At 39.2% G+C, this 10,175-nt stretch overlaps 1 protein-coding gene across 1 annotated transcript; it reads right to left on the reverse strand.

Moving 5' to 3' along the window:
- Positions 1 to 1,549: 1,549 nt before the first annotated feature.
- LOC148829731 (protein transport protein Sec61 subunit alpha) lies at positions 1,550 to 8,323 on the reverse strand. Its single transcript, XM_088922901.1, has 12 exons — positions 8,185 to 8,323; positions 7,249 to 7,316; positions 6,836 to 6,901; positions 6,369 to 6,447; positions 5,231 to 5,362; positions 5,011 to 5,120; positions 4,464 to 4,617; positions 4,173 to 4,333; positions 3,651 to 3,848; positions 2,838 to 3,029; positions 2,539 to 2,615; positions 1,550 to 2,451 (listed from the first exon to the last, which is right to left on the reverse strand). The coding sequence occupies exons 1-12, from the start codon at positions 8,189 to 8,191 to the stop codon at positions 2,265 to 2,267; spliced, it is 1,431 nt and encodes a 476-aa protein (XP_088779027.1). The 5' UTR covers positions 8,192 to 8,323; the 3' UTR covers positions 1,550 to 2,264.
- Positions 8,324 to 10,175: the final 1,852 nt, after the last annotated feature.

Genomic DNA, 10,175 nt, shown 5'->3' on the forward strand with positions numbered 1-10,175 from the left:
AAATTAATCTTTTATGAGAAACTTTATCAAAAGCCTTCTGAAAATCTAGTTATTCCATATCATGTGCTCTCCGTTTATCCTTTACCGTTGTTACTTGATCAAAGAACTCCTTAGTCAGGTAAGACACCTCTTCTGAATTCAGGTTGACTATTCTTCGTTTACTATAGGTGATCTTCTGATTTAGTTCTAATATTTGTTTGTACAAGCTTACATATTAACATAGTCAGTCCTATTGGTCTATAATTACGTGGGTACATTTTGTAACCCTTCTTGTGGATGGGAACTACGTGAGCAGTTCTCCAATCCATGGATACTAATAACATTCTGTTATTCAGATGTCATTTACACAACTCTCACAATAGTTACTCAAGACAAGGGTAATAGTTTAATCTTGTTTCCGTGAGCACAATTGGCAAGATACCACAAGATCCTGGGGATGTCTAGTACAAAAACACTTCTGCTTCTTCTATTCTAACTCTAGTGAAGAACTCTGTACTTCCACTGGTGCAATATTAAGTTCTTCCTTAGTGAACACCTGAATAAAATACTTGCTTTGTATTTCCCTATTATTGTCAAGATATACAATGTCGAGGAAACAGTTTGCTTTATCCTTAACCTTCTTTAGACGTTGCTGCACTGAAAGATGTTACTGCTGCACTATTCTTTCATTCTTTTGGCCTTTCCAAAATATTTTTAGCTTGTACCTGAATTCATTGTTATTCAGTCCTGTTGTTTTTTTATTACTTTACCTAGAAAATGAAGAAAATCTTTTTTTTTTCCTTGTTTTTGCTTTACCCACTCTTGGTTCAAGCAGAATCTCCTTAAACTGTTGCCATCCATTCTCCTCCAGTTCTACATGTATATATCAATTTTAGGTCTGATTAAGTCTGCTTTTTTTTAAATTGTAAACTGTTGAAGTGGACTTAATCTGTAGTTTCAAAGTATACTTCAAATTATACCACATTAAGATCACTGTTCTCTTGATGATTTGAAAAGATTAGATCAATGCAAATATTTGGTCTCATAAGTGGTCCAAAAATTGGTAAGACAGCCATTAACCACATCTACTATTTTAGTTTCTGCTGCTAGCTGAGATTCCTATAGGTTACTCTCACTATGTGTTGAAGTTGAAGTCTCCCTCAAAAAGAACTTAGGTGCTCATTATTTTCATAATAGAATGCTGGTTACAGAAGCAACATCTACATCTGGTGGTTTACAGCACACTCATGTTGTATCTTTACCATTCTATACCAAACAGAATCTGAAACACCTTACAGCTACAATTATAAAATAGTAGGTGAACATGTTATAAGTTGAACAAAAAAAATAGATAGCTGACTTAGACAATGCATTGTACAGCATGATAAACACTGGATGCTCAGAAATAACATTCTAAACTACAGCTCGACTTTTCTGCACTTTTGGTCTATTCACTAAAGACAGTAACAGCTCATTAAAAGTTGCTCTTGCAAATAGCACTTGACAATAGTCATAGCTGCACATTTTAATGAAAAATGTGAACCTCAGAAAAAAACATTTACAAACCCTGTGAATTTTAATAATGAAAAGTTTATTTTATGTTTTTTTTTTTAAACGAGACTGTACCAACATCGAATAATTTAATACCCTCCATTTTGATCCTGCATACCTGCTTTACCAGTTGAATTGAAGACTGGACTCTTCCATAATTACTGAACAGCATGTCACTGAAACTCCACATCCCTCTTCAAGGTTCAAAGAAACAAGAGATTAGACCCGTTACATTACTGCAACACAATACAATGGGTCCAAGACTATCTCAGAATACACATTCCTCACATTCTTTGTGAAAACAATACTGCTTGCCATGATTCCTGCATTTACAGCTTTTAAAATTGGTAAAAAGATGCATAAAATAGGAAACATTCCTAATTTTCTACACGTGCCATCAAAGCACTTAACAATATGAAAATGGCTTAAATTACATTTCACTGCAATTCTGTAGTGTTCAAAACAGGTACATACTGTGTGCATGTGCATACATTGGGTCTCAGCATTACATGTAACACCTGATACTTTACAAGTAACTGTAAACATCTTAAGGCAGCTGGCACTAAATGCTGCGTGCAGGCAGAGGTCAAGTCCCATTTCAATAGTGGGGGTTATTCCACGCTGTCAACATGGATAAGCAAAAATACGGTATTCCTCTAGACATGACTGATGTACAACAGAAAAATAGATCTCCTTTAGCACTTAAATAAGGCAGCGCTTCATCTATAGGGCAGTTAGAAAAACAAAGCCCCCATCCCGCCAACCTCCGCTTGCTCTTTCACGAAGATTTCAAAATATTGGTATATGATCGTAACGGCAAGCAAAATCCCAGTGCCTGACCCAATGGCTCCCAAGAAGTCGGCCAAGACCGACAGAGCTCCAATGCACAGACCTCCAAAGGCTGCTGCAGTAGGGATATACCTAAAAAACACAACAGAAACAGAATATAAATGGAACATAAAATACTCCAGTATCAAGGGATTTATTTTAATGTAAAACTGCTTTTACCTGTTAAGTTCATGGACCATCGATGTTTCTCTGTGTCCTCTCATTACCATCTGCTGTTCTTTCAGCTGTTTTGCTACCTGCAGAAATTAAAGACGTTGTTCATATCCCCGCAAGGATGAAGAAAACCATTTCACTATTTTGAACACCTGAATGGAGATCAGAATAGTTGCCGTGTTGCTAAGAAGTGCTAGAAGCCAAACTTCCTATTAATATCATTGAGTGCCACTAGTTTCTCTCGATACAGTTTGCTATACTCTAAAAACTGAATCTCCAATATGCTATTAAAAAAAAAAACTCACATCCTTGGCAGAGGATCCAGAAACATCAATCCACGTCTTTGAAAAGAAGGCACACGACCCCAGCATGAAAATGATGTAGACGATGACATGAATAGGGTCTTCGAAAATTGCACCGATGGACTCCGGGGGGGAGAGGTAGTAGCAGAGACCGCCGACAGGGTAGGAGCGAGCAGGCCCTCCGCCCCCCACATCCTGGGAATTCAACAGAGTGAACACACACAGTCCACCCTTTAGAACTGACGGCCCATCGTATGTGGTATGTTCATGCATTCTGAGAGCAAGCAGTCTTAAAAATAAAGCAGTTTCTTTTTATCCCCCCCCCATTAGGTCACATTTGGGAGCAGAAAGCACAGATCGTGGAACCCTAATTCATTATATAGGTCTCCAAATCTGGCATTTTTTAGACTCTGCCTTCAACTTGAACTCCTGTACTATGCAGCGGGACTAATTCATCCGACACGCTGCTCTGCAGTTCCTGACATGAAAGTCGGCACTGACAGGACGGGTGGCGTCTGAAGCTACTTCACAGGAAAAACTACGGCAAAAAGCGAGAAGATCTTACTTCACGTCACTTAGTCTACTGCCAACCCATAGTCTATATGAGAACCTTTAACAAGCTAGTTTTGAGCCTTCAAGGGTTTCGTTGTAGGAAAATGTGATAACTGCTAAGGATTATAAAAATGGGAACTTATTCATAGACATTCTATAAAATATATATATTTTTAAACAAGATAACAGAAGACCACTAGGTTTTTGAGCTTCACTGGGTAACTGTAACTACATCCTCACAAGTTTTTAAATGTAAGCACATACCGCCCACTGTCCCAGCAGATTGACCAGGAAGTTCCCGCTGAAACGAACAGACAGCATTTGAGAGATGACATAAAGGTTGGAAACCAGAGCAGACTGAAGGATGATTGGGATGTTGGAGGTGTAGAAGAGCTTAATGGGATAGCTGCTGTATTGTCCACGGTAACGAGCAGACTTGATTGGCAGATCTACGCGGAATCCCTGGGAGGAAAAAATAATACCGTCAATGCAAACTGTGTCAAACTCTAAAAACAAACTGCTTGAGCACATACTCCAGCATTGAGTACCTAAAGTGTTATTAATGAGTGGTAGCTTAGAGAATGGTAATTCTCATCTGTTCAAGGAATACCCAGGTAACAAAGTAACCACACAGTCTTTTAATAAAATAGAAATGGAGAACGTGACAGCACACAAACCACTTTAAAGTCTACAAGACTGATAAATGATTAATCCATTAACATTTTTTCTCCCCAGAGCAGCAAAATATATTACGGACAACTGACAGCTTGAGCTTAATCCACTTACCTGGAAATATATGACTACAGCAAAAACGAAGATCGTTGCGATCAGGTTCATGAGGTTAGGTAGGTTCTGGCGGTAAAAGGCCTCTCGGAGAGCGCGGACTTTGTCGGACCGAGTTGCCAGCAGGTGAAAGAGGGCAATCACCGCACCTTCAAACTCGGTTCCTTGAAAAACAAAAAAGGAAATCTCTGATGGAAAGCTTTAAAAACAATATTACTTCAATAGCAAGACAAATATATGTCCTCAGTGCACGTCTTGCAGCAAAAATATATTTCAATACATTTGAAACGTTACCTCTGCCAGTGTTTATGGTAGTTGGACTGAAGGCCTTCCACACAATTGTCTCACATATGTTTGTTGCGATAAACAGGGAAATGCCAGATCCCAGGCCATAGCCCTTCTGCAGCAGCTCGTCCAGCAGCAGCACAATCAAGCCAGCAACAAAAAGCTGTGCAACACAACCGTTCACTTGGTCAGTATTTCATTTTTAAAAATGACAACGTATTTTTACCAAAGGAGTCCTGTTCCTTTTGCTCCTCAACACAAAGGAAACACTTTAACGACAAGTATACGATAACAGGCACAAAAATTCCAGAGTGAGCTTGTTGGACACTGAAACAAGCTATCCTGCAATGTTCTAGAAGCTGGTATCCTGGCCTCCTTCAAAATACAGCTGGATGAGATCCATGGATCCTCAGATCAGTTAGCTGCTATCAAAAATAGTGAGATGGGCCAAATGACTTCCTCTCATTATTTATGTGCTTATGTGAAGCTCCACAACCTTTAACTCTAACCTTTGAATGCAAACAGAAGCAAGGTTGTATGACAAATGACAGCTCACCTGAATGATGATTAAGAGACAGATGCCAGCCCCCATTTCTGCCGGGTCTCCATACATTCCAGTCATCACATACACAATGGCCTGGCCAATGGTTATAATCATCCCGAACACTAAGGGTGGAAAAGTCACACCACAAGCAAACATCAATAAGGTTTAAGGCCTGTTACTCAAGAATAAAAAACAGAACACTCATAACAAATGGAATAGTGCAGGTTCTTACATTTCTGTGCCCCATTGAAGAGGGCTCTATCCTTCGGTGTATCTCCAACCTCAATGATTTTAGCACCAGCCAGGAGCTGCATTATAAGTCCAGATGTCACAATTGGAGAGATACCAAGTTCCATTAATGTGCCTGTAAACGGGGGATTAAACCATTAAAAAATTAAACCAAGCATTCAACCAACCATTTATAACACAATTATTGAAGCAATAGCAGGCCAAGTGCTATCGGTCATAATAAAAGTTCTGATTCGATTATGTATTTCCAAATAACTTAACAGAGACTTAGAAAATATGAAGACTTTCACACTAACAACCTTTACATCAAAAACCCCATCAATAATTACATATTCTAGAAAGTCTAGGCTGTAATTTTTAAGTCAGTAAAAGTAATCATGGAAACTGACTAACCCTTAAATATTGAATGTCTCCTGCAAACCTAAATATAACAATAATGCCCCAGCAAAATTTGTTGTTTATGATGCAGGTGTAAGCTGCGATGAGGTGGGGTACACAGAAGTCGGGAATAGCACAGAATTCGCACAGGCAGCTAGTTAGATCCACACTACCAGCTTGCTGTACTTCCGACTTATAACTATCTCTGGAAACCCTCCCATGGTTTTTTCTAATTTTTTTTTTAAAAGGAAAAAAAAGGGAATGCCATGCTGGTACTACAACATGACCAACTGTGAAGCTGCAAGGACTGGGAGACCTGCCACAGCCAGGCAGAAGAGGGACTGTGACGTAGACTCCGTCAGGAAGTCACTCCGTGTGTTTATGGGAGTTGTAGTTCGTTAACCCACTGTACATCTGTGAGCAATTATAGCCAGTTTTAATACCCGGCTCCCCTTAAGACAGGGTTACACCGGCAAACCTGGAAACAAAATAACAGGCCTATAATATTTTGTTAGTAAGTCATTAGGCCCCCTCTGAGCATCACCGCCATCATAGCCCCTGAGCAAGGCCCTTAACCCCAATCTGGTTTGTGACCATCAGAGAAATACAAATACTCTTGGTAACACCACTGTACCGCCTTAACGTAACTTTCCCCCCTTGTGTACTGAACACCCTCTTTTCCCCCCATTTCTCAAACTCCCAAAAACATGAACCGATAGGCATCGTTTTCAAAAACCCCTTACCTCTATTGGATGCCAGAATGACTCTCATCCAATAGAAAGGATCTGCCGAGTCCGATGACATGATTCCAAATAATGGAATCTGTTAAGAAAAGTAAAAAATGCTCATTATACTTTATGAAGACTGAAAACTGACAACTAGACTTTGCATTTTCAGTTATTTCCCGAGTTCTTAGCACTATGATAAAAACCTTTTAAATACATTTCACAGCAAAGTCAAATAAAGGAAAAATTTAAAATATGAACTAGCTTGTGGAAGTTTAACTAGCTATTGGATATTTATAATTTTCCTTTGCACAGACATCTATACCAATCCAATAAACAGCAGAAACAACAGTCTATCGATACTGAGCAGCTCTACAAAACTCTAATCTGGGGCGCAGACAGAATTTATTTACTTAAGTCACAAGCTACACCTAAGGTAGAAATCACAAAATACCAGAGGTCTAAAGCAAATACCAGTGGCCTACCTGACAGCACACTAAGAAAATGAAGAGTGTAATAGCCGTCCATAGTACCTTCTCCCTGAATTGGATCTATAAAATAGACATGAAGAGAAAACATATCAAGAAATGTAACCTAAGTTACACTTAAGTGAGAAGCAAAATGAGGCTTAGACTCAGTGATGATTGTTTCAGTTCTAATTCTGATAATTTTTACAATACCAGTTCCAATAAACTGTAATATCGGTGGTGTTAAGTCAAACACTTAAGTTTCTCACCTAGCAAATGCAGCTTCAAATGAAGGTGTTACATTCAATACAGCCGCAAAATGGTCAAGGAAAAACGTAAGAATTTAAGAAAATACGTATAAATCATTAGAACAAAACAATACACAACATTGATTTGTTCTAAACAATCCGCAAAAGGGTCTTTAGCCTTACCTTTCTTTCTGGCTTCTGTATTTCAGGTAGCACAGCACAGAAGGGTTTTATGACCTCTAAAAATTTAACTGGAAAAAAAAACAAAACAAAGATTTCTTCGTGCTAAATATTAACAGTTTATATAATGTTCTCCATGTACAAAACGCTGAATTTAAAATTAAAATGCAAATAAAGGTTAAAAAGAAACCTTACTGTAAGAACACTTTATTTAAGGGATAATACTCTTATCATGCTATATATACATACAGTACACGTTGGTCTTCTTAAAAGGCAATCATATCAGAAACTTTTTTTTAGTGCATCATGGAAAGTACTCAGAGAAAGCATGACCTGGCGATTGGAAACTCCAACACGTACTATACAGTACATCAACGCAAGAAATAGTTTACGTCACACAAGTAAATACTAATAGTTTACCGACCTATATTATTCGTTACTTTTCATAATGGAACATACGATATTTAAAAAAAAAACATGCATGTCTAACGTCAGAATTAACTTTTATCAAGTAAACATTTGACTTAATTCGTGTACCTAAAGACAGCAGTTACTCTTAGATAATGAAATACCAGTACAATATGAAGTACTAAAATCGGTTTTACAAATTAGTTTGTAAAACACTAACTGTTATTCTGGACATTTTTGTTTTGTTTTACAGAAAAGCAGTTTAAACTACTCCCTCTATATACTCCTCATATCTATATATATATATGCACTCAACAGTAAAGTCGTGGCTGCAAGATGTATCTTTTACTTAACAACAAAAGCTGAATAGCTGTATTTTCATGACTGTGCCAAGTTAGGTTAACAGCACTCACTGGTCATCTCTGGGCAAAGCAAGTTACAGCATATGCAGTCAGTTAGGAAAGACTTGGACTGCAAACGCCAGGATTCATACAGCCTTGTAAAAAAAAATATAAATCAGCGCATACTTACTCCCCATATTTGTCAGGACCTTGTTACGGTGTTACAGGTTGAGTGGATTTTTATCACGGGTGTATTTTTCGCCCCTCTCCCTACTACACCTCTCTGTCGCTCCTTCTCTCCCAGTGCAGGGGGACGCCGAAAGGAATGGACACGTCACGTGACGCCCCCAAACAAGATGGCTAGGGAGCCGTAGTACACGTCAGCCTATAATCACTGAGAGCTGTACACACCTTCCCAGCAGATCACTGCGCCTGCGAGAGCGGCTATTGTTGCTTAAAGAAACCAATCAGGCACCAGCAGAGACAGCTGCATTGTTACACGTGTAGCTGTACGCACGTAGCTGCCTGAAATCCCTTATTTCCCTCTGTTTTATTTACAAACGCTATTTACTGTTTGCACTGAAATTTAAGCCACTTTACCTAAACAGCATTTTTTGAGTAAGGCAAGGTCTAGACAGCAAAATTTAAGGACCCGTATCTTATCCGCGGAGCCGCTGAGGGAGATTTTAAAAAGTGCAAGAGATATTGCATATACTGTATGTGACGTATGCAGCAGAAGTGAAGACGGGCGCGTTTGCTTGTTTTGACTTGTCTCTTGTGGTCAGCTCTTTCAGTCGTGTTTCCTGTAAGTAACTTGATTCTAGAAGCCACGGTAACTATTCCAAGGAATTCTAGACTAAAAATATTTAGATGAAAGGGAATCAATGTGAAAAAGTTCAGTCTTTTTAATGTAGAATAGCATCCTTAACAACAAAAAGAATTTAAGTAATTAAAATATAATGTGGTACACATTTAATTAATTATTAATTTCATTAATAAGGAAATGCTTCCAACCTTGTATCACATATTGTTAACGACCCCATGCGTCTAGGGGTAAAGAGGTGTAACATGTAGGATGGTTTTGGAGGCAGGTGGGTTTCTGCTGAGGGAGTTAGGAAGCGTGACAAGTTTTGGTGCAAAATTTATTTATTTTAAAGTGAACAAGTGACTGGTACGTAATAAGGACACAATAACACACATGGAAGGGAAACTACAGCGGTGCTAAAGAAAATAAAATAAATAAAATGGAGCTGGCTAATAAAGTGAGGGAAAGCTGACCTAACTACCAAAACAAAACCCGAAACACTCGGTCTTCGGCGTCTTCTAACGCCCTGGCTAACCTTCACTGACTACCCAAAACCATACAAGACAAAAGGCACTCACTCACCCGTCCTAAACTATTGTTACTGATACAAAGATCAACTACGTGTGTAGAATGCACTCGACAATCTTAACTAACCCTAAACACAAACGTTCTCACAATTACACAAGTGAGCTGCGAATACAAATGAAGAAAAACGAGAGTAGAGACAAGTAATAGGGTACAAGAGTACAGAGGCTGATACAACACGTTAGGGCAAGGTAGTGGCAAAATAAGGATAAACAAACAAACGAAAGTACAAGGAGACGAACATAAACCAAAAAAGCCGTAGCTATACAAAGCTGAGCAGAACCAAAGCCAAGCGAAAAGGCCCATTCAGTCTGAAAACCTCCCAGTTAAATACTGAATAAACTGAGTTCTGATTGGTCGAGAGTTGATTGTAGATTATGTCACAATGGCAAAGACGGATTAATTAATGAACCAATGGGGAGGGAGAACAACCAAAGTCAGGAAGTGTAGAACATAACATCAAATCAAACACATGGACCATACTGGGACGTAACAACTGTATCATATACACAGTGCCACCGCTCTGGGCGTCACCAGGCGGGGCGTTGACACTGTGGCTAAGGATCTGCGCCTGTGGCTGGAAGGTAGCCAGTTCAAATCCCGCAGCCAGCAGAGGAATCCTACTCCGTTGGGTCCCTGAGCAAGGCCCTTAACCCCAACTGCTCCAGGGGCGCGTATAAATGGCTGACTCTGCGCTCTAACCCCAAGCTTCTCTCTCCCTGCCTGTGTGTCTCATGGAGAGCAAGCTGGGGTATGCAAAAAGACAAATTCCTAATGCAGGAAATTGTATA

Source organism: Atractosteus spatula, chromosome 8, assembly GCF_055471065.1.
Source record: "Atractosteus spatula isolate fAtrSpa1 chromosome 8, fAtrSpa1.hap1, whole genome shotgun sequence".
Taxonomy (NCBI): Eukaryota; Metazoa; Chordata; class Actinopteri; order Semionotiformes; family Lepisosteidae; genus Atractosteus; species Atractosteus spatula.

Bases quoted from the DNA above. Each gene is read 5' to 3' on its own strand.
- LOC148829731 (XM_088922901.1), bottom strand. The intron at 5,121-5,230 runs GTAAGAACCTGC...TTCCACCCTTAG, and splicing joins CTTCAATGGGGCACAGAAAT to TGTTCGGGATGATTATAACC. The intron at 4,334-4,463 runs GTAACGTTTCAA...TTGTTTTTCAAG, and splicing joins TACCATAAACACTGGCAGAG to GAACCGAGTTTGAAGGTGCG.